General features: G+C 50.9%; 1 protein-coding gene and 1 long non-coding RNA gene across 3 annotated transcripts in view; both read left to right on the top strand.

The window, feature by feature from the left end:
* Window positions 1-1,324: 1,324 nt before the first annotated feature.
* Window positions 1,325-17,518, top strand: LOC141275727 (uncharacterized). The gene is made up of 3 exons (XR_012323996.1): window positions 1,325-4,851; window positions 5,061-5,236; window positions 16,860-17,518. It is a non-coding gene; the product is annotated as an uncharacterized lncRNA (long non-coding RNA).
* A 5,294-nt stretch (window positions 17,519-22,812) lies between these two features.
* The window catches only part of LTF (lactotransferrin), a 28,587-nt gene continuing 24,009 nt past the window's right edge, over window positions 22,813-27,390 (top strand). For both annotated transcript variants that reach the window (XM_019946811.2, XM_019946810.3), the window contains exons 1-2: window positions 22,813-22,965; window positions 26,607-26,770. In XM_019946811.2, coding sequence (XP_019802370.1) covers window positions 22,923-22,965; window positions 26,607-26,770 — 207 coding nt within the window. In that variant the 5' untranslated portion in view covers window positions 22,813-22,922. The remainder of the gene's footprint in view (window positions 22,966-26,606; window positions 26,771-27,390) is intronic.

Here is a 27,390-nt window from a genome sequence, read left to right as displayed (position 1 = left end):
TGCCTGGTACAGAGAAGAGAGCCCTTAGATGCTGGTCTCTTATGTGGAGAGCTTGACAAACACAATTTCCAGGACCTTATTTGGAACACCCTCAACTCTCACAGGGACCCATCCACTCCGGAAACGGAAATTTATGTGTATAAATAGGAGCTTGCATCACTGCCTCTTTGCTGGCCAGGGCACAGCAGGTTCTGTCCCTTCCTCATGGGGAATGGCTGTGGCTGGTCCCTCTGGACATTCATCTCAGCTTCTAAGCCAGGGGCCATTCTCTTTCAAACAGGGTCAGGACTCAGCCTAGACACTCGCTGACACTCTTTCTGAACCCTGGGCTGGGCCCTGGGTCAGCTGCTCTGAGGAGGCCATCTCTGAAAGCTTGGGACATGCACAGAGTGGGAAAAATTTGAGTTACCCAATGCACATGCTCCCAGCTGAAAGGGAACAAGACGGCACTCTGCCGTCTTGAATCAGCTCTCATGCTGTAAACAGGTGTCCTTTTCATGGTCTGTTTGTGCCATGTTTTTCGAATTTTTGTGCTTTTTGTTGGTGACTCTGTTGTTTAAAGTGGCCCCAAGTGTAGTGCTGAAGTAGTGTCCTGAGTTTCTAAGAGCACAAAGGCTGGGATGTGCCCTATGGAGAAAATATGTGCTAGATGAGCTTCATTCAGACATGAGTCATAATGCTGACAACTTGATTTCAGATTTCCAGCCTCCAGGACTGTAAGATAATACATTTTCATTGTTTTAAGCCACCCAGCTTGTGGTAGTAAGTGAAGAAACGAATACAGAAGGGTTTAAAGCCTCCTGGCATTTCCCAGCAGTCCTGAGGGCTGGGGCCACCTGCCTGCTTTTCCAACAGGTGCAAGGAGCAGGAAGCAATTTCAGCATATAGTGCATTCCTTCTTTTCCCTACCTACCATCACTTCCTCGTTATTTGTTGGAATAATGAGAAAAGATTCTCATTATTTGCTGGCCGGACAATTTTGATAGCCCCTTGATTCATATTCTTCCCATAGTGTTCTCTCTGAAAAATCAGCCTTTACAGAGTCGCCAAAGAGCTCTTTTTAAAATCCAGATGCCCTGGGCTTCCCTGGTGGCGCAGTGGTTGAGAGTCCGCCTGCCGATGCAGGGGACACGGGTTCGTGCCCCGGTCCGGGAAGATCCCACATGCCGCAGAGCGGCTGGGCCCGTGAGCCATGGCCGCTGAGCCTGCGCGTCCGGAGCCTGTGCTCCGCAGCGGGAGAGGCCACAATGGTGAGAGGCCCACGTACCGCAAAAAAAAAAAAAAAAAAAAATCCAGATGCCCGAGCCACAACTATGGAGCCCACCTGCCACTACTAAGACCCTGCACAACCAAATTAAAATACATAAATAAATAAGCAATCAATCAATCAATCAATCCGGATGCCACACCCTGGCCGGGCCGGCCTCCTCACTCCTCTGTGAACGTGATAAGCTAGAGCGGGGCTTGCTCAGTTACTTCCTCCATGTCTCCCCTCAAATGTCACCCCCGTAGGGAGGCCTTCCTCAATCCCTAGATATAGTAACACCCTTCACCTCCCCTCCCACACTCTTTCCCTCTCACCATTCTATATTTATCTTTTTGGGGGTTTGTTTTTAAATCACGTCCTGACATAGCCTTAGTTTCTAGGAAACAACCAATTTGAAATAGGAGAGCAGGGAATTTTTATCCACCCATACAGTGCCTGGGTGCTCAAGAATTACTTGAATGATTGTTAAATGAATTCTGTCCAAATTCTGTTGCTGCTCTGTAGAACAATCCCAATCCGAGGCCTGGGGGTGGGGTGAGGGAGGAATGGGCATGGTCCTGCAATTGCTCCTGTCGGTTTTTCCAGGGCAACTGTCCACAGCTTCCCAATCTGCGGGATAATTTCCATTTTCTCTCTAATAATTTGCCTCTTTTTCTGTTGGGTTTTGCTGGGACGTGTCATCATCCCTGATCTATCCATCCCAAAATAATGCCCTCTTTCAGAGTCCCAGCTTTAAGAGCATTTGGGTCAGGATGGGTCTCTTTTTCAAATCTGGCCACCTTAGCCTCTAGGATCTTACTCCCCAAGGAAATTGCTCTTTTAGTCAACTTTAATACAGATGTCTTCCACGGTTTTTCTTTCATTTTGCTCTGTCCCTGTCCTGTGCTGAGTGCAAGAAGAAGAAGAAGAAGAAAAAAGAAAACGCTTTGTAAACCAATTTAGTTCCTCCTTCAGACTGATAAAACCCTAACCAGTCTTCTAATCGGTAATTAATTCCTAAGAACAGAATTTTCCATCTTTGGGACTTTTAAAAGTTCCATTTGAACTTCCGTTTTTATTATCATTCAACTGAGAATTTTTTACTTCTCATTAAGACAACTTGCTCTCTATATTATAAAAGTTCTCAGTACTGATTATCTGTTTATTGACTGAAATTCACCATCCCTGTGAGTGAAAATTCAGAGCCTGGGCCAGGGCTAATGTAATGAACAATCCAGAATGAATGTGAGACCAAGTGACTGGCCATATGAATGCCTTCCTGAGCACAGCAGTTGAGGCAGCTCAGTGGGACCTACTGATATCTGGATGAGATGTACAGGCCGGTGCAGGACTCAGGAGTGCTCTGAGGCCCGAGGTACCTGACTGCAGAGCTCCCAGCCTGCTCTGGCCGTGAAAATGGAGACCCCCATAGTGGGCAGGGACCCTCACTGCTCAGCCCCTTTGTCTTCTCTTGGAGCATGTTTATTTATGTTTTGAGTTTTAGTTTTTCATAATTCTGTTGTTAATGGTGCAAAAAAAAAGTGAAAACTTAAATGACCATTTTTTTAAAAATAAAAATTATTATTAAAATGTTTAACACAACCCCCTGTTTCTGTTAAGGTAATTAAAGAAGGAGTCCGTTAGACTGAGGTGGTTTTTCTGACTTGGTAGTCTTTGTAAGCAAACTGAAACCTCAGCCAGAATCAATGCACTGGAATCTGAGAAAACGAAACTTAAGCACAACCTATCACAGATAGCCAACTAGGCTTTCCCAAATTAGTCAACCACGTAAGCTATAGCCAATCAGATAGTCTCCTTGTTTAGCTTCTGTGTCTTCTCTAAAAAAGCCTCCCCCAGCCCCTGTCGGTGGAGCATAGCCAGCCAACCTTCAGTCTGGTGCTGCCTGATTCCAGTTGATACATGCTCAAACTCTTGAAAATTTTAATGTGCCTCAGTTTATCTTTTAACATTTCTTTTCCCCAATAGTATGTATGTGAGATTTATCCATGTTGTGCCATGCCGCCATAATTTATTGATTCCTAATCGTGTATATTCCATTGAATGAAAATCACAATGTATTTATCCACACCAGTGTTTGCTTATTACAAATAATGGGACTATGCATATTCTTAAGACATGTCTTCTTATGCACCTTTATATACCTTTTTTTTGTGTGTGTGTGCTGTACGAGGGCCTCTCACTGTTGTGGCCTCTCCCGTTGCAGAGCACAGGCTCCTGACGCGCAGTCTCAGCGGCTATGGCTCACGGGCCCAGCCGCTCTGCGGCATGTGGGATCTTCCCGGACCGGGGCACGAACCCGTGTCCCCTGCATCGGCAGGCGGACTCTCAACCACTGCGCCACCAGGGAAGCCCTATATGCCTTTTTTTTGGTGTATGGTCGGGCCACTCAAGATGGCTCTCTGTACCTCCCCTGCCCTACCAGTGTCTGTTTCACCTATATCTTACACACGACTGACCTTCCTGAACTCCTGCTCCCGTGATTGTTCTTATCAAAGGGGCGGTGAGGGGCGTGCCCCTCCGCTGGTTTCCCTGGTAACTAATGAGCCCACCTGACATCAATTCCCCTGTAACTGGTAATCTCCCCTTCCCCCCTGCCCCAGAGCGAAGACTGCCACCATGTTCATTTTCCCCGTCCACCGCACACAATCGGGTGTCGCTCCAGGACCTCGCTTCAGACGTGTAAGCTCCCCCATCCATTACACCACTGACGTCTCTGTTGCTGACTCCGGGCTCTTTCTTTGGTCTTTAAGTGGGGCAGGCACAGGCCTTGTAGGTCTGTGGGGTGCAGCCCAACAGTTGGGTAGATAAGCCAGTTTTTTGAAAGTTTATGAGTGTTTCAATTGCTCTAATCCTCACCAGCACTTGGAGTTGTCCTGCCACCAGCCCAGGGGTAGGGCCACCAACCTGAGTCTGCATTTCTCATCCCACTGGCCTTGGTCCCAAGGTGTCATAATTGGGCTGCTTTATTAAATTAGGACACATTCCTCTGGGGCCGAGGCTAACCTTCTCTCCCAGAGGCAGTGCTCCTAGGGCAGCAGAAGAGTCAATAAAAAACTAAAATAATCCAAGAGTAACTCTAAGGTATAAGGAAACTTAGGGCTGAGGGAGAATCCTTAAGGGAGGACAAACTTGGAAGGGCTTCGGGTCTCCTTGGAGACGGTGCGGTTAGCCCAGGGATAGCAGAGACGTTCACTGGGGGCCTTGGGGCCAGGAGGCCTTCTGAGTGCCTGAGCCACGTGGAGGCTTGCACAGGGGCTGCAGCTCAATGTGTGACCCTGGGCTTGGAGAGGAAGTCCGGGCGCCAGCGCTAGAGGAGGACACGCAGGCTGCACGGGGCTCCCGGCTCTGTATGGAGAGGGCTCTGGAAAAGGTAATCACCAGACCCAGGCTGCAAATGCGCAGCCCAGACTGCCTGTCTTCACGCCCACCTTGCCCTCCCCTGGCCCTCACTGGAACTGGCAGGAGGACGCCTTTCTCCTGCAATGTCCTTCCGGCGCCCTCTACTGAGAAAGCTGACCATCGCGCTCACTCTGGAATTCCAGCTCAGTGCATATGCTGAAGGGTGCATTCAGAGCTGGGAGGTGGTAAGTTGATGATTGACACGAACATTATACAAATGCATGACATGACCTCATTGAAGCGGCTGGCGGGAAAAGGGGCTGATCTGAATCACTTTAGAAAACAGTGTTTTGCCTGGAAATTGTAAGGCTAAAGATGAAAGGAGCTGTAAAGAGCATACTGTAATTGGTAGATTTGTTTCCCAGAGGGCTGCAATTCCGAAATTGCTTCGCAGGTGTGCTGGGGTAGAACAAAGAAGTAAATGGATGATAGAACGTTGTGTATACCGCAGGAGAGGGAAGTTACAGACACACAAGGAAGGAAGGCTGGAGTGAATCCCGAGGACGGGTTAGACTGGAGACCTCAGTATGCAGCTCAGTACATGCACAGCTGGCTAGAATCAGAAACAATGTGAGTACATCTGTGTACTTTACGTGTATGACTTTTACTTATGTTACCTCACTCTGCTGAGACAGCCCAGTAACAAGTATACCCGGTGTTAAGGCTTTGATTTCTGACTATCATTGTCCAGTGAAAGGAAGGAAGGCAGGCTTGGTAAAATGGCTGATTCTAGGCCGTGGGTGGGGAACATACAAGATGAGCCTGTAGCATCTTGTGGTGCCAGAAAATACGGAGGTTCTCAAAAAAACAAAAGGATGGGGGCATGCCAAAAGGTTGCGGGAACCAACCTGAAACAGATCCCAACAGCCAAAGCTGTAACCAACATTTCCCTAATGGGCCAGACACAGTGCCAAGGTTTTTAAAAAATATAAATATCGAATCCTTGCTACAGCCCTGGGAGATTTTTACTCCCATTTTAGAGATGAGAAAACTGAGGTTCGAAGAGGTGAATTAGAAATGCCTCTCCTGTAGCCCAGGTGCACTGTTGGAAGCTGAAGGCTGCCGTTCATCTTGTGGCTGGTCTATGTCGTACCCACGTTCCAGGTGCCTGGCCCGTCTGAGGCCATCCCTTCCCAACCTTGGCATCGTTTCTCCCTCGGGCCTTTCCTCCCCCCGCAGCGTGAAAGGGCACTGCTGTGGGTAAGAAAGCAGGCAACCAGGCTGCTTCCTTGTTCCTGCCCAGCCTGAGGGTGGGGATGGGGGTCTGTCAGAGGGGCCACAGGAGGGTGGGCTTTCCCTGCAGAGGAACTCCCCCGAGGTGGAGCACAGCTGCTCCTTGTAGCAGCAGGCTCTCTTCACAGAACCCAAACACCTGTGCTCACTCCTTCTCTCACTTCTAGAGGACAGGCCAGCCCTCTTCCTTGGCTGTGACAGGCCTTAAAAGATTCCGAGGAAGGTTCCCCAGGACATTTTCTCTTCTAAGTTCCTTCCTGAGCCCTTTGCATGGCGGGTGGCAGTTCTGGTTCTATCTCACTGAAGTCCTCCCAGCTTCAATTCAGACCGCTGCCTCAGCCCCAGCCTCCCTGGGGAAGAGAGCCCGGGATGCCTTGGTTCCCACCTAGCCAGTGGTAGCGACAATTAATGCACCACGAATGGCCAGCACCACAGCAATGAACCCTGACCCAAAAGCTTGAGGGAGATGATGTCGGAAGAACCACTTCACAGGTGTGACGGCCAACACCCATGGGAGCAAAGGAGCCAGTCGGCATAAGTGGGTTCTCTAAAGAAGGAGGGGCTGGGCACAGGAAGGGTGTGGCTTGAGGGCTTCCTAGGGGGCAGGTACCTCCTGCAGCCTCTTTCCCCTGAGGAGGCCCCCTACTCTCCTTAGGAGCCGCATGGGTCCTCAGAACCCCACCTCACTCCCACCAGCCTCAGCCTGTGACCTTGGCATCCCTGCTTGGTGATTGACATTAAGCAAGTGGGTGGTCCTCCATTGCCGCCAGCAGCTGTCACAGGAGCTGTGGGGACATCCTGCCCTGCAGGGCTCCCTGCTTGCCACCAGTTCTCTTCCTTTGCCCCACACGCCATTCCTGCTCTCTCTTTCTCCCCAGCAGAGAGTTCTACTTCCCGCCCCAGTGGACAGTGTCTTGCAGGCCTCATGGCTGGTCTGGGCCCAGAGCACAACCGGAACCCAGGAGAACAAAGCCTGGAGCCCAGCCAGCAGACCTTGTCGTCACCTTCCAGGCTGCCTGCCTCTGGCTCAGCCAGCTTGCCCCCCTGAGCTTTTTTCTCCCAGCTTCCCTGGTCCCCGATCCAGCTGAGCGCTGGACTGGGGTCTGACTCGATCCAGAATTTAATCCACAGAAGGAAAGGAAGAAGGCTTGCTCCTCCTGGGGCTGGCAGGGGCTTGGGAGAGCAGGAGGCTGGCCAGGGAGGAAGCACGGCCTTGGAGCCGGACCCAGAGGTCGTGGAGACTCTTCCCAGTCTGGAGCTAGCTCAGCAGCCCCCAAGAGCATGGAAGAGTTGGCCTCTCTGCCCCAAGGCGGCAGGTTCTTGCCCTGCTTGACTCGAGGTGGGTGGGGCTGGGGGCGAGAGATGAGACAGATTGTGGAACTCGAGGTATCAGCATTTGCTGGGAACATTTGACTTGATTTTTCATTTGTTTCCTTATTCCCCCTCCGGGCCCCTTTGATGTCCCTGCTTCATCAGCCACAGCTAATTTTGATTTAACAGCAATATGCTGGGGCCCCCAGATTATGAAGTCTCAGTGCCAGTGTGAGAGGGAGGTGAACATTGGCAGGACATTCAGCCCCTTCGTGGCACTACCTTCCCAGCAGAGACACAAAGTTTCCTAGGGGAGTAATGTGCGTGGGGCGGGGTGAGGAGAGCACAGCTCCCAGGGCCTGAGGCTGCCTAGAGGGCGCTTTGGTGTCACCTCGCCCCTGAGCCTTGGTGTCCTCATCTGTGAAATGGGCAGAGTGATGGCAGGACCTACCTCGCAGGGGTGGCTCAGGATCCAATGTGTTGTGCACACACAGCGTCCAAAACAGCACCTGTCCCTGTGCTCAGGTGTTGGGCAGAGTCTGCCAGACACGCTCGTTTCTTTTCCTCTCCCTCCTTCCCTCCTTCTCTGCCTTCCGTCCTTCTGAGCCCAGGCCCAGCTCAAACACCATCCCTCTGTGACTTGGGTAACCACAACTTTCGTCCATTTACAAATACCCATCCCCTTCCTCTCCCCTCCCCTTCCTCTCTTCAGCCACTGTCAAGGGTTGACATTTGAGGGAGGAGGTTGCTTATCAAGGAAAGATTTGCCCTGCAGGTTCCAGAGGGCCTCCCAGCGCAGCATTTTTGACACATCCCCTTTGGGGGATGCAGTCGTTTGCCTTGATGCTGGTGGCGTTTAAAAATAAACGTTTAATTGATGTACAACCTACGTGTAGAAAAGTGCACGGTTAATATACGTACAGCTAGGTGAGTTATCACAAGATGAACACCGTCCTGTAATCACAACCCAAATCAAGAAAAAACCCCACATTACCAGCACCCTGAAGCCCCACTCCTGCCCCACCGATCACTTTCCCACCCCTTCTGCCTAAAGTTTCCACTCTCCTATCTTGTGAGGTCATAGGCTCATCTGACCTGTTCTTGAGCTTTATATAAACACAGTCAGAGCTATGCACAAAGGTAGACACAACTTTGTGTCCGATCTCTTTCACTCAGCATTGTATTTTTGAGATTCAGCCCTGTTATAGTGGGTAGCAGCAATTCTTGTTGCTTTATAATTTATTTTTCCTGTCTACCGCTAAGAGACATTTTGAATGTTAGGGGTAATGCTCCTGTGAACATTCCTGTCTGTGCTTTTGGTGCGTGCGTGCACACAGTTCTGTTAGGTGTCCACTTAGGCAGGGCTGCACAGGAGCTGGCTCATCTGGGCTCATGAAAACCAGCTGTTAGATTGCGAGGAGCTTGCAGAATTTTGCCCCACTCTGACCTTTTTCCCTTGCATTCCCGTTATTCTCGATGTTATTTATGTCTATTGTTACCTGTTTGGCAGGAACACTGTGTAACGTGATATTACTCATCTCTTCCCAACTCCAGATTCAGTGATGTCCATCCACGTTGGCAATATGAAATCAGTCACCTTGGAAATTAGCAAATGCTACAAATCAGGGCTTAATAGATTGTTGTTTTTTATGGATTGTCTAGAGTTAGACTTAAGAAAGTGATAGAGAAAATGTCCACAATGCAGATTAAACTAATAAGTGTGTCATCTCTGTAGCTATAACATCATAAATAGCACAAACAATTGAGAAAATATTTTTCAGTTGTATGGTACTGGAAAACGATTATGTATCTGATTCAGGAAAGACATTGCTCACATCACCGACAAATAAGTGAAGTTCTGACATGCATCTAGTCGTTTCTCTTTCATCTTGCTCTTTAACATGAAAAAATACATCAAGCAACAGTCATGCTGGAATTACACTCCCAGAACCCGTTATTAAGCACTTAGCAGCCCAGCCCTGGTCGTGGGGCTTATTGTGCTTTAGCTGATACTGCCAAATGGTTCTCCAAATGGGTTGTACCCATTCATATGTCTGTTTGTGGGGTTTTAAACAAGATTCAGTTGTACTTTGTAGTCCTATCTCAGGGCCAGCAGTTTCCTAGAAACTGAGGCCATGGCGGAGCAAACTAGCTGACACAGGCTGGGTGATAATTATCCGCAAAAGATTCCATAAGCAAACGCTAGTTCCGTAGGGCCGCTTGCTGACGTGTGATCTGGGCGGGGAGGGGGGCTGCAGGAAGGAAGAGTTCACGCAGGTGCAGCTACTCGGCTTCCTGGAGGGGCCTGCCCTTTGCTGGCTCTGAGAATTTGAGTGATGAGGGGAGGCACCAGGTATCAGGGCGGGAACAGCCTGTGAGCACTGCAGGGCAAGGGGTATGGCTGGAGTATCTTCCCATAAACAATGGCAGAGGGCACAGAGCTGGGGGCAACTCCACTGGTAGCTGTATCCCTACTGTCCGGGTCTCCTGTCCTTTATGTATCAGCCCCATGGCCCACCTGGAAGGAAGCCTGAACTAGGCTGTCCCTGGGGCAGAAGCCCAGTGTGAGAAAGCTCTTCTCCTTCTCAAGGCTTCTCTCATGGGTTTAATTCTCACATCTTATGGATCACTGCTCAGCTCTGATCTCAGTAAATTCTTTAGTGCACTGAAATCTGTGGCCAACACAAAGTGGCCCATAAAATGATGAATAAACATTGTCCAAAAATGCACACAAGCCCTTCTGAAGCTTGTGAATGCACCCATTGTTCTCCCTGCAGCCAGGGTAGATGTTTCCTTCTCTTTCGCTCAGGGGTGAGCCAACAATCGATCACGAAGCAGTGGTCAACAATCAGTCACGAAGCACTGTTAGTCATGAAACTCACAGAGGCAGGCTCTGTGCTAGACGTGGACCATACAGAGAAACACTCCAGCCCTTCTGGGTCCCTGTGCAAGGAAGGAACCGACATGCATGGAACAGTGCCGATAAGCTGAAGGCTTGAATGGGAGATTGTCTGCACTCCACTGCTGCAGGCGTGGGTAGGGCAGGGGCAGAAGGGTCAGAGTGGGACTTGAGGGGGCCATTAGGAAGGTTGTCCCAGGCTCCTAACACGTAAGAATGATCCATCAGCATGATACAGAGTGTTTCATGAGGCCCTGGAGTTGGACAGTGTTTTGGGTAATTAGACATCAGCATTATCCCGGGGAGAAAATGGACCCATGGCCCCCAAAATAATTTTAAATAAAGCCCCAGACCTCTGCCTTTGACTTCTGCAGTACCAGTGCATTCTGAGTGGTGGTGAGTCAGGGAGCTTCCTCTCTCACAATCCGTCTGGAGGTCCAGGGGTCTGTCAGTCCGATGGTGTCCAGAATGGAACTTCTGGTCCACCCCCTCCCGATCTGTTCCATCCAGAGTCTTCCAAATCTCAGTTAATGGAAGTCCATCCTTGAGCTTCTCAGGCCAAGCACCTTGGAGTCGTCTTCCACTCCTGACCTTCACACCCCGTATCCCCCGGTAATGTAAGCAAATCCCATGGTGTCCACCTATCAAATGTGCCTAGAATTCAACCTGTCTTTCCACCTCCCCGCTGCTGCACCCCAGGCGAAGCTGTCTCATCTCTGTCCCTGATTATTGCCGAGCCTGCGCAATTGCCTCTCTGCTCCCTCTCAGTCTATTTTTAGCCCCCACCCCGCAGTGGCTCCTACCTTCCCAGAGTAAAAGAGGGAGTTCTTCCAGTTACCCACAAGGCCCCAAAATTCCTCGTCCTTATACTCTCTCTCAGTCACTTGGTTCCAGCAAGGCCACCTTGTGGAGGTTGCTGGAAGATGCCAGAGTGAGGGTGTGTGGGGACTTTCCCTGCCCCTTTCAGAGCTGCCACAGGTGGGAGGCAGACTCCCTCTCCCATTTGTAGGGCACTGAGCACAGGCATGGTCTTCCATGCCTTTTCCTGGACATTCTCATCTCCCATCATGGTAACTGCCTGCTCACTTGTTTGTTGCTGTTGGGGGCAGGGACCAGGTCTGGTTCATTTTGCTGACACAGCTCTTGACAAGTGCCTGGACCAGAATAAATGCTCAATGAGGATGTTTTCAACTGAAAGGAACCCCACTCCTCCCCTAGTGCAAGGAGTCAGGAAGCCAGATTCTACCTAGCCCTCCCTGGGCGAGTCTGGGCAGGCCACATGCCCGCCTCTGGGCTTAGAGACCCTACTTGTAAAATAGCATCAAAGGAAACATTCAACTCTGAGAGTGTCTGATTTTTTTTTGCTCAAGTTATTTCATAGGAACAACCTCAAGCCAGAATATTTCCAAATATCCTGGAAATTGCTCACTTCTCTGACTCTTTCCTCCATTTGCAAATAGTCATCGGGCTCTGCTTCATCTAGCACGTCCCCAGGCTTTGCTACCAGTTCCTCATTCTACGAGTCATCTTCTGCCTTTAAACCCTCATCTTGGCCATCTGGCATCCATGTTGCACCCTGCTGCTGCTTCCTCAACAAGGTGAACCATTCCCGATGACTAGGGAATGATGGGTTCAGAACAAGCTAGTCCTGGACTCACCCCTCAGTCCGTGGCACTCTCTGCGGCCCCTGCAAAGCACATCACCTGTCCTTAGTCACCAACATAATGACCCTCAGCTCTTGAGGAAGTGGCCAAGTGACCACATGGGCTCTGGGAAATCTTTCCTTGTAGCCCAAAGAATTTTGGAGGTAGGAGCAGAGGTAAGACCTAAGAGTCAGGAGGCAGCTGACTGGAAGATGGATTAGAAAATGCCAAGATGAGCCAGTGAGGCTGCTAGGAGGGGCCTTAGAATTAATAAGTGAATTTAATGAGGTTGCCAGATAATAAGGATAATATCCAAAAATAGATTGTATTTGTAATACTAGCAATTATTAGGAAACAAAATAAAAATCAGAAAATGAAAAAAAAAAGGATGATCTCACTAACATAAAGTTCAATGAAAGGAACCAGATACAAGAAAATACATATTGTATGATTCAATTTACATAAAGTTCAAACAGAGGCAAAAGTAAACTATAGTGTTAAAAATTAGAATAGTAGTTAACTTTGGGGACAGAGAGAGGGGTGTTGGTTTGAGTGGAGGTATAAAGAGGCTTCTGAAAATTGGCAATGTTTTCTTTTTAGACCTGAGTGGTGGTTACGTAAGTGTTCTTTTTGGGATAATTTATTGAGCTGCACACTTACATTTTTACACTTTTCTGTATGACAGTCATTTTTTTAAAAGTTCAAAAAAGACTCCATGGCCAGCTTGAGTAGGTGATCCACAATTTAAGCCAGTTGGCTATAGCCAGATCAGAAGAGCCATGGGATTCAAGAATAGCCCTTTGCAGGACAGTATGGGAGGGGAAGAGGGAGATGTGGGGGAGGAGAGAGCCAGAAGAAAGTGATCTCATTTCACAGAGGGCTTCTGCAAAGAATAATGGGTTCTCATTCTCTCTCTACGTCTCTGTCTCTGTGTGTGTGTCTCCCCCATATCTGAACATTCACACCTGCGTTTCTCAAAATGTTGGCTTGGTTGCTTGTTTTAAAACTACCTAGGTTCTTATTCAAGGTTATGACTTTGTTGTCTTTTGGGAGGAACTCAAGCTCCCCATTTCTGACTCTTTGACCCATTGATTATTTAGAAGTGTGAAGCTTAGTTTCTGAGTGTTCGGAGGTGTTCCTATCTCTGTTCTTGATTTCTAGTTTGATTTAAATGTGATCAAACACATTTTGTACGATTTAAATTCTTTTAAATTTGTTGAAGTTTGTTTTATGTCCCAGGATGTGGTCTATCTTGGTAAATGTTCTGTGGACACTTGAGGACAATGTGTATTCTGCTGTTGTTGGACAGTATTCCGTAAATGTTGATTAGATCTTCGTTGGTGGTGTTGTTGGAGTGGTCCTTACCCTTGCTGATTTGCTGTCTCCCTGTTCTATCAGTTGTTGAGAGAGGAGTTTGATGCTTCCAACTATAATTATAAATTTATCTATTTCTCCTTTTAGTTCTATCAGCTCTGTTTTTTGGTGCATACCCATTTAGGATGTTATGATCTCTTGGTGTGTTGAGTCTTACCATTATGTAATATTCCAAGCTGCCCCTAATAATTTTCTTTCCTCTGAATTTGACTTTATCTGATATTAATACAGCCACTCCTACTTTCTTTTTAATTAACATTTACATGGTATATATATTTCCATTCTTTTACTTTCAACCTAGATATGTTGTTACATATTTTAGTGAGTTTCTTGTAGACAGCCAATGCAGGGTTGTTTTTTTAAAACACTCTGCTAATCCCAGTCTTTTAATTGGAATAGTTAGACTATTTATAGTTGATATAATTATTGATATATTAGGGTTAAATCTGTCATTTTATTTTAATTTTTGTTTGTTTTCCCTATTTTTACATTTTCACTGTTTTCTTTTACCTACTGTCTTGTGGGTTACTTAAACATTTTTTAGAATTCCATTTTGATTTATCTATAGTGTTTTTTGGTTTTTTTTTGATGTGGACCATTTTTAAACTCTTTATTGAATTTGTTACATCATTGCTTCTGTTTTATGTTTTGGTTTTTTGGCTGCAAGGATGCGTGATCTTAGCTCCCCAACTGGGGATCAAACCCTCATCCCCTGCATTGTAAGGCAAAGTCTTAACCACTGGGCCACCAGAGAAGGCCCTGTCTATAGTGTTTTTGAGTGTATCTCTTTGTATAATTTACGTAGTGGTTGCTCTAGGTATTACTTCGCACACACAATTTATCACAATATACTGGCCTGTTAGGTTGAATATGGACCCCAGAGGTGTACATGTCCTGATTCCTTGAACCTATAAGTATGTTACCTCACGTGGCAAAAGGGACTTTGCAGATATGATTGAATTACAGATCTTGAGATGGGGAGATTATCCTGGTGGGCCCAATGTAACCACAAGGGTTTTTATAAGAAGGAGGCAGGAGAGTCAGTGTGAGAGACTGAGATACGATGCTGGAAACAGAAGTGGGAGTGAGGTGGGGCCAAGATGCAAGGAGTATGGTGGACCTCTAGAAGATGGAAAAGGCCAGGAAGTGGGCTCCTCTGGAGTCTCCAGAAGGAGCACAGCCTGGTGTTCTTTAGCCCACTGAGGATAACTTGAACCTCTACCTTTACAACTTTAAGATGATTCATTCATATTGTTTACACCACTATATCTATCATCTCCAGGGTTTAAGCTGTACTTAGCAGGAGGAACAGGGAGAGATGTGTCTACTCAATCTTTGTCCAGCACTGGAAGTTGGGTGTGCTGCTTTGGGGTGCTGGTGGGATTTCAGGATGAGTTGTCTGGTTCACGGCTGAGCGCACCTCCAAGTAGGCATGAGATCTGGGTGGGCAATACAGTTCTGGGGGTTTTCGGCACAGAGTGGGTTTAATCCGAAGGGGGAAGGGGGATGAGATTCCTTAGGGACGGGGTGTAGCGGCGGTGGCGGGGCAAGGGGAGATGACTTGGAACCACTGTTAGCTCTGTGGTTCTGAAAGATTCCCTCGGGGACGGACTGCAGTGGGGGAGCCGAGAGGCAAGGGAGTGGTCAGGAGCCCAGGCAGGAGCCCAGGGCCATCTTGTGACCATGGAAGAGAAAGGAACATGTGGACATAAGGGCAGAATGAAGAAGGACTCGGTACATTTGGGCCCTGGATCACACACAGTGGGTGAAGGAGAAAGGGAATCAGAAAGACACACAAGTATCAACCCGGAGAGACTGAGAACATGGGCCCAGCCCTACCAGACTGGAGTGAAGAGAAGACCACAAGGAAGGGCAGGGGTTCCGGGGTGCAAGGAGAAAGGGCAGGAAGGAGAAAGGGCAGGAAGGACAAGCAGAGAAGTCTTGATTGCTGAGTTTCCTTTACAAATGGGGCAACATTGGGCAACACCGCTATTGGTTCAGAGCCCTTGCTCTCCTGTCCCCCAGCCCCCTCCCCTCAGATTCCTCAGAGTCCCCCACAAACACCACAGCTCCAGGGGGTCAGCTCTCTTTTCAAGAGGGACAACCAGGTGGCTGAGCTTTAAGAGTCTTTTCCTGAATGGATTTTTGGAAATTAATTCTCGCTGCAGGAAGGTTTTGCTCAGGGTCAAGATTGGCTTGGTGGATCAAGAAAAGGGGCCTCCTGCTACCCCCATACCCCTCCTCTCACTCTCAGTGTGAACACACAGGAGGTTAAGGACGAGTGGACAGGATGCCCGGAGGGAGCCCTGGGCTAGTGCCTGCTGAGCAACCTTGGGAGAGTGTCATTTCTGGGATAAGACACACTTGTAGGATAAATGCCACAGCTCACGGGCAAGCACCTCCTGAAGGGCCCTGGGTCTGTGCTATTTTCACTTCTGGTTGCAGCTGAATAGAAGATGCATAGGAACAGAAGGAGGACCGAGGAGGCTAGAGTCTAGAGCTGGGAGGGAAGGAAGGGAAGGGAATGGAAAGGGCGTGTCCCCACGGAAGACCCCCCTGGCAGGTGCTAGTGAGAGGCCCTAGGCTGCCAGGGACCCCTCTGGAGATTCCAACAAGCCTTTGACTGCAAACTAACCCACTAAGTTGAAAGCACTTCTGGCCTTGAAAGGGAGGCACAGGAGGGTTTGGGGGTATCTGGAACCCTGCCTCCACGGTTCTCCCAGCTCATCACTGGCGTTTCCGTGGTGCTCTCCTGCTGCCCTCTCATTTTGTCTTTGGAAGGTGATGTGGGGAGGAAAGAGGCCTTTTGCTAGAAGTAGGTCCTATCTTCCCTGTAGGAGAGTGCTGGGTGCCGGGGTTGATGGAGGAATCTCCGCTTCAGCCTTTCGCATCCGCTCCCTGCTGCCATGCTCTTACCGACCCTCCTCGGGACACCAGGCAGGCAGGTGCTGCACAGCACAGGGTGGGGCACTTCTCGACTCTCCTGCGCTTTTGTGCAGGGCCCCTCCTCCTCTGTTCCATCAGATAAGGCCTTGGGTTCTCTCAGCTCTGATGTTCCTGCTCCCTCCCGAGGTCCGAGGCAGGACCAGAATGTCCCCCCTGCTGGGAGGCCTCTGCAGGGCACAGGGTAGGGAGGAGGAAGGATGGGTGCAGCCACCCCCCACCACACTGTGCTGGGGCTTCTTCCCACCTCCGGGGGGATGAGAAGGGTGCCATCAATTAGAATTGTAACCAAAGGATTTGGTGCGGGGGGTTGCTTGGCTTCTCGCCCCAGCTTTCTCCACACTCACTCAGTCAACAAGCCCTCAGTGAGGCTCTTCCTGGGCCCGAGATGGGTCAGCCACAGACCCTTCCCCCTGGAGCTCAGCGCTGGGGGCTCTGGGTGCCGGAGATGGGCCAGTAATTGCAATGACTGTGGTAGAAGGAGGCTGAGTCAGGCTCAGTGCAGGCTCCCAGAGGAGGGGCACCCAGGACAACTGCAGACACATGTTTAAGAAGGAGGGAGGGAGAGACAGAGCTAGAGATGGAGAAAGAAACCAAGGAGAGAGAGACAGAAAGTGAGAAGGAGAGGGGAGGAGGCCGGGATTAGAGACAGAGATACGGAGAAGGGGCCGGAGAGCAGGACAGGGTAAGACTGAACACTTTAGAACATGGGGGCACCTGGGGCAACCATGTGTTCTGTGATAAGGAGGGGCATGTGGGGAAACTACCTCTGCCATTGTCTCCACCCCAGGCGCGCTGTTCCCTTCGCTGTCAAAGCTCCCTGCGACACCTCTGTCTGTAAATCTGCACACTGGAAGGCAGCTCTCAGCACACACAGCCCTTCCCGCTGGACCAGGTGCCTCCAGAGGCCATTTCTGCTCCCCTTGTACCCTTGTGACCAGCTGAGCCCCACACGGTGAGGACTCATGAGTGTCTGCAAATATGGACAATAGCTTGCCTGTACTGAGCCTGCGTATGCATCTCAAACATCAGGTTTGAACTCTGCCCACTTCACAAGGTGGGTATTATTTGTGTCCCTTTTTTACACCTGGGGAAACAGGCTTAGAAAGGTTGAGAGTCTGGCCCACGTCCAGGTGGCTGTTTAGGGCGGAGCAGGTTGAAACCCAGTTGTCCAAACCCACCTCCTGAGCTTCTAACCACATCTCCCCTGGGCCCTCGAGCCTGCCAGACTGTCCAGGGAAGAAGTGAATGGGGGGCTGAGGAAGGGAAGCCCACCTGGAGCAGTGGTCTGGGGACTGAGCACTCCTGGCCCAGAGGAGCTGGAGAGACGGAGCAACGGCCTCACCCAGGGAAATGGAGGAAAACGGTGGTTCCTTGTTCCGCTAAGTACCCATCTCAAGCTCCTTCTCAGCGAAAGCCCATCCGACCTTCCCTCGTGGGGTGCAGGCAGCAGACATGGAGGCCTCCGGCCAGCTGAGCTGAGATCCTGAAGGCCACTGGGCAGGACCCTCCCTCCCAGAATGTGGCCCCAGGAGAGGGGCAGCGAAAGGGCCCCCAGGGCTCAGGTGCTTCCCGCTTGGGCATTTCCCTGGGCAAAGGGCCTCATTCCTTCTGGGAAGAAATTTGCATGGCTGGCCCTGGGCCAGCCTCCACCATCATCCAGGCTGCCCTTCGCTGACACCTTCCTGGAAAACTCTCCCTAGGCCTGGCGTACTGCCCATTCTCATCTCAGTGGTGTGATGGTTAGGTGCTCATGGAATCCGATTTCTGCCAGGGACATGGGGTGCCACCCTGACCAGCAAGACTGAAATCTTGCAATTGGGCCAACCTGGGGTGTTTCCACTGCCCCTTCGACTACTGGGGAGAGTGTCCCTCAGCAGGTCTGCGGGTGCTGGCCCCGGGAGGGCCCGGCCCTGGGAGGAGAGGGTCCCCGCGGGGCAAGGATCCTGACTCTGAGGAGGGGTAGTGAGGAGGAGGAAGGGGAAGAAGTCTGTGCATGGAGATGGAAATGCTTTGTCTCTGTGGGTTCTTTGTAAATTGGGCAACAATTGGCAATAAGACCTATTAGTTCACAAAAGCATGGTTTTCCTGCCACTGAGCTTCAGCTGAGCTCCCTCGTGACAGCACCCCAAACCCCACAGGCGTGTCTGAAGACTCTTGGGGACCTTCAGCTCTATGCAAGGGCCCAGCTCCAGCGAAGGCCTTGCTCCAGAAATCACGGTCATCACACTGGCTGGAAGGCAGGGAGCTCTCCATCCATCTCTTGCTCATTCTTGCTTACTTCCTGATCTCTCTCCAGGGTGGTCAGCACAGGACTGACCAAACCAATAAGAGGTCATGGGACAGGAGTCAGGGGTCAGTGACAGATTTCTAGCTGCATGATGGTGGACGAGCTACTTTGCCTGAATCCCCTTGTCTGGAATGAGGTCTAATGAGGCCATCACGGTGCTTCTGTGAAGCCATGGCTGATGTGTGAAGGGGCTGCCCTCCTGATCCACAGGAGGGTCCAATACTGCCGCTGAGAGCAAGAGCGGAGGCCATCCCTGGGCCCCAGTCTCTGTATCTGGCGCTCTCAGAGAGTTCTGGGCCCGGTGGAAAAGAGCGCGCCTGGCTGCGGGCCTAACGGGAGACTCGGGGTTAGTCATTTGGTCTCCGTATCTCACTCACTGCGTGACCACAGGCAATCCTCAGTTTCCCTCTTTTTAGAGCGGAAACAGTGACTTTCTTACCTCAGAGAGCTATTGTTAGAGTCACAGGAGACAAAGTGACTGGCAGCTCTGTTCGGGGTTGAAAGTGCCATCTAAACGCTGAGATTATTATCTTCTGCCTCCTGGGATGCCCCCCACCCCCTCACACACACACGGGCACTGCATGCCTCCAAATAATGACAAACAGGCAGAGGTATGCTGTAAACTGGCTTTCTTACAGGGAAGAATGACATGATTTATAGAATTCGCTCATTTCCATGGTGTAAATATTCCCACCATGACTGATTCCAAGCTACCAATGGTTTAACAAACCACCACGACATCCCTAAATATTTAACAAGTGGCTCTCTACCAAGCCAGTAACCTCACACCACTGGCAGGGGCAGGAAACAAGGCCTTCGTCTCCTGTCAGCCAGCCTGGAAGCCCCCATGGGAGTGGATGTCTTGGGAAATTTTTTTTTTTTTTTTTTTGCGGTACACGGGCCTCTCACTGCTGTGGCCTCTCCCGTTGCGGAGCACAGGCTCCGGACGCGCAGGCTCAGCGGCCTTGGCTCACGGGCCCAGCCGCTCCGCGGCATGTGGGATCTTCCCGGCCCAGGGCACGAATCTGTGTCCCCTGCATCGGTAGGCGGACTCTCAACCACTGCGCCACCAGGGAAGCCCATTGGGAACTCCTTTTTTCCTTTACTCCATCTGGAGCCGATTCTGCCCAGATCCCGCATTTCCTTCCAACACTTCTCTTGGGGGTTGAAGCTGGAGGACTCCAGAGAGGGCAGGGTGTGGGGTTTGCTGCCCATTTGTCGGGAGGGCTTAGCTTGGACCAGCAAAGGGTTGCTGTGTGAATCTCGGGAGTGGAGAGAGGGTGGGGTCCTTGGGGAAGAGCCTCCCTCACCTGCCTGTGAAACACCAGCTCCTGCCATTACACTCGGGTTTGTACCACATCCACCTTCTTTGTATTCCTTATATTCATGCCATGCTACCGTCTCAGCATCTAGAAACCTGCGTCCTACCTCCCTGCAGGCTTTTTAAGATCTGGCCCAGCTCCTGGCACATCAGAGGTGCCCCATAGATGGCTGTTGAATTAACGGGTAAATTGATGACTCCAGGCACACAGGCTCTGGGGCGACCGGCATAGCCAGACCAGGCTCTGTCTTTCAGATTTGACACACTGCAAGCAGGATCTTTTGCCCTGCTCTGTCCTTCCTCCTCACTCATTCACCCATCCATTCAACCAATATTAATCATTAAGTGCCCGGCACACATGTAGGGCTACCTGGCCAGAGGATTTGAGGATGACTCCGAGGCTCTTTGTCTGGTGGGTTTGGTGGAAAATGGTAGGAAATATGAGAGGAGATGCAGGGCTGGAGGGAGCAGAGGAGTTCCATTTTAGATGCACTGACTGTAGTGCTTGCTGGACCTGCAGGAAGAGCTGTCCAGGGGCACAGAGACACCTGTGTGGAGCTGAGGATGGAGGAGGTGACTTTGTTAATCCTTCTTCAATAAGCGTTCCAGGCCAGAAAGCGCAGAGCGGCTTTTTGTTGTTCCTCCAGGTCACCGGATCCATGCTCCAGAGACTTGACTTGGCTCTTTCCTCTACCTGGAATTCTCTTTGTAGAAACCCTACCTTTCCTTCAGGTACCCAGGTCAAATGCTCTTTTTCAAAGTCTTCTGGGACCCTCATGATGGGAACCAGTCAGTCAGGCCTCCTTTGGCTTCCACCCTCACTCTGTTTATGCTGCCTTGCCTCTTTCCAGGTGGCCTGTGCCTACCCCTGTCCCCCATTGTGCCATGAGCTCCTGAGGGCAAGGACGGACCCCTCTTCTCTGTGTCCCTCATGGCACCCACCAGTTCTGGCATGAAAGAGTGAATGAATGAACGTTGATAACAGATCAGTTGAACTTTGTCTTCTGGGCAGGCCCACCCCCTTCATCAGCTTCCCCTGCAGATGGCCTGGGGGCTGCTCTGCGGGTGTTCAGCTGAGCACAACCCTGGCCTGAGGCTGGGCCTTCCCGAAGACACAGCATGCAAACAGTCTGCCCTGTTGCCTGCCCCAGTCCTGCCTCCAGGGCGGCCCTTAAGCTCAGCCTCTCTGTTTTGGCCCCAGGTTCTCTGTGTTCCTGCCAGCAGATATAAGAGGATCTAGAGGCCTCTGACCTCCCAACACATCCCTTTTCTAATTTGCACTTGGAGATACAGACATGGGTTGTGACATTTCTTAGTTCTTTTATAATCATGGAAAGGCAAAGCCAAATTGCTAATTTACATAAAAAGATGTTTCAGTGCTCCTGAGAACTAGCCAGTTTTGTATTACTTCATTATTTTTGAAACAGCTTATTGCAATTATTGATGAAAGCAACTTTTAATGTTGCGACACTGTATTTCCAAACAATGAGAGACCCTGGATCTGTCACCCCAAAGCCTGGCTGGTGATTCTGGTGCTGAACCTTGGACCCCACTCTTGTGCCCATCAAGCAGGATCCCTGGTCAGACACCACTGTCGTGCCTTGGCAGCATCCACACCCAGACAGAAGGGCCCCACAGCCTCCCTGAGGGCCTCAAAGACTTGGGCTGGCTCTGCTTCTCCATGGCCAAGTGCTTCTCGCTACATGCCCACTCTCAACAGTGCTGTCTCCCTAGGTCTTGCCCCTCTGCTCCAAGAAATGCTTTTTGTACCAAGTAGTCTAAGCAAAGAATCAAGACCAGCTTTTCAGGACAAGCAGATTTCAGAATAACATATTGTCCAGACTAAACAGTAGAGGGAATGTTTAGATGACCTGCGATTTCCCTCATCGTTAGTACCTGACTTCTTCACTTAGCATCTCCTGGAACTAAGTTCACATCAATACATGCAGGGTGGCCTGCTCTTTCTGGGGCCTTCAGTGTGTCCCCCTGTAGGCACAGAACCATGCTCTATGTCAGAGGTTCCCAACCTTTTTGGCACCAGGGACCAGTTTCGTGGAAGACAATTTTTTCATGGAACGGGGCGGGGAGGGGCTGGTAAAGGAGTGTTGTTCAGGCGGTAATGTGAGCGATGGGGAGCGGCAGGTGAAGCTTTGCTCGCTCGCTGCCGATCACCTCCTGCCATGCAGACCAGTACTTGTCCGTGGCCCGGGGGTCAGGGACCCCTGCTCTGTGTGACCCCCCCCCCCCCACACCGTGATGGACATTTAGTTTGCTTGCAATCAGTGAACGATAAGCAGGGCTGCACTGGAGACCCCTGTGTGTGAGCCATTGGGCATCAAGGGAGTGTATTTAAGAGATGTAGAAGCAGACTTCTAGTTCTAGAATTTAAAAGCAGCTTCCTGAAATAGGGTCGGCTTGTGTACTGAGGACAAAATAGGACATTTATCAAAATGAGATTCCCATCTCCCATCTCATACTGCCACAAAACAAAACAAAAACAAAACAAGTGGTAGGCTATCCTTTACATTGGTAAATGAGGGAACCGGGAGACAGCTGTTGGTCACTGAGGCCTCTGGCTCTGTTTTCTGGGAGTCGTGTTGTGGTCTCAGGAGGGCCCCATGGGCAGCCTGGGTCAGGCAATGGGCAGCCTCTGGTACCTCCGCTAGCTGTGCCCGCCTGCTGCGGACCTCGGGCCAGGCAGCGAGTCCCCTTTCGAACGCTGGGCTGGCTGCTGTGTGCAGATGGAGGGGCATCCTTCTGTCCTAACGGGCTCCCCAGCACTTTAGATACCATCTGTACAGTCAAGATGATCCACAAAGGTTCACCTTAGGACCGCTTCTCTGTGTCCCACTCTCTAGGAAGCACTGAGACCAGAGGGAGGGCAGAACTTAGGGGCTGCCACTCCCCAGGGGCTGCAGACTAGTGGGAGAGGAAAAACATCCCCAATCCAGGCAGCACCAGGGCAGACTTGAGAGGTGGGTGTGGGCTGGGTATCCTCTCGGGTGTGCCAAGCCCAGCCCAGGCACCGTTCCGGCTTCCTCTGTCCTCTCCCCGCTGCTGCTTCCCTTCAAGCAACTAGTAGACCTGGGGAGGGGGAGGGGGAGGGGGAGGCGGGGCGGGGGCGCTTATTGGGCCGCAGGGCGTGGCTAACCTCGTGAGGTCACCAAGCGCTGGATAAACGGGTGCAGAGCGAGCGCAGGTGGTAGAGCCTTCGTTCCCGGAGTCGCCTCAAGAGCCCAGACATGAAGCTCTTCTTCCCCGCCCTGCTGTCCCTTGGGGCCCTTGGTGAGTGCGGGTACCTGGGGGCACGCCCCTCCGGACGGGCGTCCGGGTCCCCTGGCCCCTCAGTGCGGGCATCCCGGTCCCACGCACCGCCAGGTGGGCACCAGCGCCTGCAGCGGGGGAGGAGCCCGGGAGTGGGCCGGCTCCCGCCCACTCTCCTGGGGAGGGGCTCGAGCAGGGCTCCGCGAAGCAGGTTGGGTCTTTTCCCTAGAGCTGGCAGAGCTCCCCGAAGGGTCTTCCGGGTCCCTGTCCCATTTTGTCCTACCCATAGTACTGTTACATGCGTATACATGGAGGGGGACAATGAGACTCAGAGAGGGTGAGCGACTTGCCCAAGATACACAGGAGACTGGAGATGGGATCCCAGCTCCTGCAAGGACTATGTAACTTGGGCAAGAGAGAGTCTTTCTGAACCTTAGTTTCATTTAAAAATGGTCCAATTCTCTTCCCACACAGCTGTGAGGAGGGGGCAGTGTCCACCTGCTCTGTGGTAGGCAAAGGTGTACACAAGCCTCCCACTGCAGAAGGTCAGGGGTGGTGGCACAGACCCTGCTGATGGGACCCTTCTGCCAGAGGGTGTGAGAGGAGTGATTGGTTTCTGGTTTTTAATGTGCCAGGACTAGAAGGGGACTAAACAGAAGGGACTAAACAATTGTTAGTTCTGTACCCAAGTATCTGAAATAATTTCTGGGATGTTCCCAGGACACTCACCTATGATGGACATTAGTGATGTAAATGTGAGGGCAGGGCTTCCTGCAGTGGAGGGGGAGGGTCCAGGGCAGCAGCGGTAAGGGCTCCAGGGCGTCAGCACCTAGGCAGTGTGTATGCATGGGGCTCAGAGTGAAAGCCCAGGTGTCACCCCCTTCCCCCAGCGGCAGCCCAGTGCAGCCTCCTCCTGTCCTAGGGCATCTACTCTGGGCTGGGAGCTTCCTGGATGAAAAGGGGTGGCTAAAGGATAGCAATGAGCTTATGCCCCCAAACCTGTCCCTGTCTTTTCTGGTCCCCTTCTCCAAATTCCTTCCCATGGGTATTGGTTATTTCTCTCTTCTCTAAGGCAGGATTGGCCTAGCCAGGACCAACTGCTCAGGACCAACTTCCCTTCTGCTCCCTGACACGTGGCCTGCTTGGGCCCACAGCACAGGGTCAGGGCCACCTGGGAGAGGCCCGAGGGGTAGGAAGCCTTGCTTTCCTAGAGGTGGTTACGGGCGGTGGTCTGGATTCTGGCTCAGAGTTGCACCACTGGGTTCCATTTTCACTAGAATCTTTGGTTGTCTTGGCCCCCACAGAGGTCTGCAGTTTAAATCCTGCAGTCCATGGGATGGTGGCCAATGTCCCAAAGTGTCACGGAATCCCTTGTCCTACCCAGTGGAAGGAGTGGCAGCTGCCCTAGGGGATTCCTGCCCTGCTTCTCATGCGTGTCCTGGCTGGCAAAGGCTGGGTGGGGTGGGAAGAGTAACTCCATCCCAGCCCCTGCCTTTGAGACAGGGGCACTACATGTCTGCACAGAAGGAATCTGAGGATTTGTACTTTCAGGAAGATTCCCTCGAGGCTCAGGTGGGCAGCATCTGAGTGACTGAGACAGATCAGGAGCAAGGCTAGGGATACAGGAGGGGCCAGGCCCAGACCTGCTTCAGGGAGCGTTTTGTCTTGAGAGGGGCACATAGCTTCAGAGCTGGCTGGTGGGAGCTGTGGAGGGGATGAGCGGAATGCTGTGTTCTGCACCCAGCCCTGGTGTTTGGGGGGGCTGGGGACTGTGGATCTCAGAAAACCTCTCAGTGACGCTTTAGTTTCTTCGTTCATCCCCTCCCAGGGGAGCAAACGAGCTCTTCCCCATGTTCCCATTCCTGCCCCTGCTCACGCCCTCCCCCCAGCTTGAGACGTGGTCTTCGTTTTGCTCTCTCCCTTCAGGTCCCATCTATTACTAAGCTAACTTTGGACACCAACTCCTTATTTGGGCCCTGTTCTCCATTCTCGATGCCTTTCTGCCTGGTTCCCAGGTTTCAGTCCACTTGTCCCTGCCCTCCCAATGAGTCACTGCTCCACTGCTTCCCGATAAGAACTTCTTGGGCCAGCATTGGAGGCTCTCCATGATCTGACCCCAAACACTTTACCAGCCCCATCTCCATGGCAGCCCGTCTCTAACCCAGTTAGCCTAAATAGGCAGGGGGTTTGGTGTCTGACTGCCTAGGTTCAAATCCTAGATCCTAACTTATTAGTTGTGAAACCTTGGGCAAGCCACATAACTAGTTGAAGCCACAGTTTCATCACCTGGAAAATGCGGATATCAGCAAAATTCACAATAAGGAGGGGCTGGGAGGTTTGAAGGAGACAGAACACATGAAGGGCTGAGTAAAGACCTGCGTAGAACGTGCTTGCAACTGTCGTTGTGCACGTGGCCCATTGTTCCCACCTCTTGGAATGCCCCCACCCCCCCATTATTGGCTGAGGTCATGGGGACATCACTCCTGGCTTGGTATTTGTTCTCTTCTAGAGCATTCCTCATACTTAGCGTCCTCTTTGGGGGCTTTTGCCTCTCCAGATGGGAGGTGAGAGCTGGTGCTGTCTGCTTGCACGTTCCTCTGCATATCACTCAGTGCTGTGTATACAGAGAGCGTCCAGGACATGCTATTGGGTCACAAACGGCTGAATCAGATAAGGCCAGTTCTCACTTCGGGACAGTTCCAGGAAGGTTTCCAAGGATAGATTACACCCCCAGACATGTCCCTGGGATGACGGCTGGTGGAGGAAGGGTGTGGCAGCCACACCCTTGGCGGGTGTCTCAATACCCTGGTGGGTCTGACTGCGCAGGGGAAGGCTCATGAATAGGAGGTGGCAGAGGGCTGAATGGTCCACCCCAAAGCACATCCTAAAGGGGAGGCGGCTTTTGCAACCAAGAGTTTTTTGTTTTTGGTAACGGCTTTACTGAGGTATATTTTACATATCATAAAATTCACCTATTTAAAGTGTACAATTTAACGATTTTTAGGAACTTTATACCAAGTGGTGCAACCATCACGGTAAATCAGTTTTAGAACATTTCCATCCCCCCATAAGAGTCCTCTCTCTGGTACAGTGGTGAACGGTGATAACTCAGGCAAACCCACCCAAACTGACAACACCTACTGCAGCTACTGACAAGGCGTGCGGTGCATTTTCCTTTGTTCCTTTGGCATCCTCTGGGAGACGCTCGTAGCCACAACAATCTAGAGAGACCCAGATTCCAGGTGGGACGTTGCCACTGCTGAGCAGCCATCACTCAGTGTCCTCGAGAGTCAGATTCCACACCAGAAACACAGGAGTAATCATCCCTTCCCTGCCTGCCTCCCAGGTTCCAGGGGAGAAAGCAGGTGGAAGAACTCCATAAACCGATAGAAGGCAGCATCATTGTTTTTTTTCAGGGAATAGGAAGTATGTCAGTCATAGGAGGGCAACGATCCAGATCGTCTCCTCTAATTTGTTGAGAAGTACAGCCCTCTGGCCAGCATGGTGTTGTCATTAGACTAGCAAGACACCTCCATTTGAGGAGAGTGGCCTGACTTAGCCACAGAATGGAGAGGGAAGGGGAGGACAACTCCATGAGAGGGTGAGGCCGTCTCTTCCATGGGCAGTGGTGGAGCCCTCACTCCTCGGCTTCTTTCTCCCAGGACTGTGTCTGGCTGGCCCTACGAAAAATGTTCGATGGTGCGCCATATCACTACCAGAGTGGTTAAAATGCTACCAATGGCGATGGAGGATGAAAAGCCTGGGTACTCCCTCTGTCACCTGTGTGAGGAGGACCTCCCGCTTTGAATGTATCCAGGCCATTGCAGTAAGTCCATGCCATAGGTTGGGTGGGACCAGACTGAAAGGGACAGGATCCGAGCGCAATAGAATATGTGTTCTCCCTGCTCCCTCTGTCCTTCTTCATGGAAACCTGTAAGCTGGGAGCTGTCCTCTCTCATAGGACATGATGCTATTTTGAAAGCAGAAATTAACATTCTGAAGTGGAGAACCACGTGTAGGGAAACTGGGATTGCCACAGAAATTGTGAATAAGCCAAAAATTTGAAAGCACCAGAGTGAATATGCGGCAGCTCTGACAAGTGACTGCCATTTACACTCTATAAAGAACTCTAAGTCAATTGGTAAGAAACGTAGGATCATATAAGAAAAACGACACGAGGAGATGGAGTTCATAATGAATAAAAATACTTACGAAAATGTTCCCCTTCATAATCAAGAGAAATACAAATCTAAGCAATTTGTTAGCACTCGCATTTCCTAAATAATAACCCTTAATAAAATGAAACCCTGGCCCACTGGTGAGTCTATAGTGAAATTGATCCTCATAGCGAGTGGCATTCCAGGTTAGAAACGAGTCAGCTGGAAAGCAGAATGGCAATGACAGTCAAGGCCTTGAAGATAAAATGCCTATTGTCTGGGCAATCCC

The sequence above is a fragment of the Tursiops truncatus genome, chromosome 10 (genome assembly GCF_011762595.2).
Source record: "Tursiops truncatus isolate mTurTru1 chromosome 10, mTurTru1.mat.Y, whole genome shotgun sequence".
Classification (NCBI taxonomy): domain Eukaryota; kingdom Metazoa; phylum Chordata; class Mammalia; order Artiodactyla; family Delphinidae; genus Tursiops; species Tursiops truncatus.
This window is presented reverse-complemented; position numbering and strand designations above follow the sequence as displayed.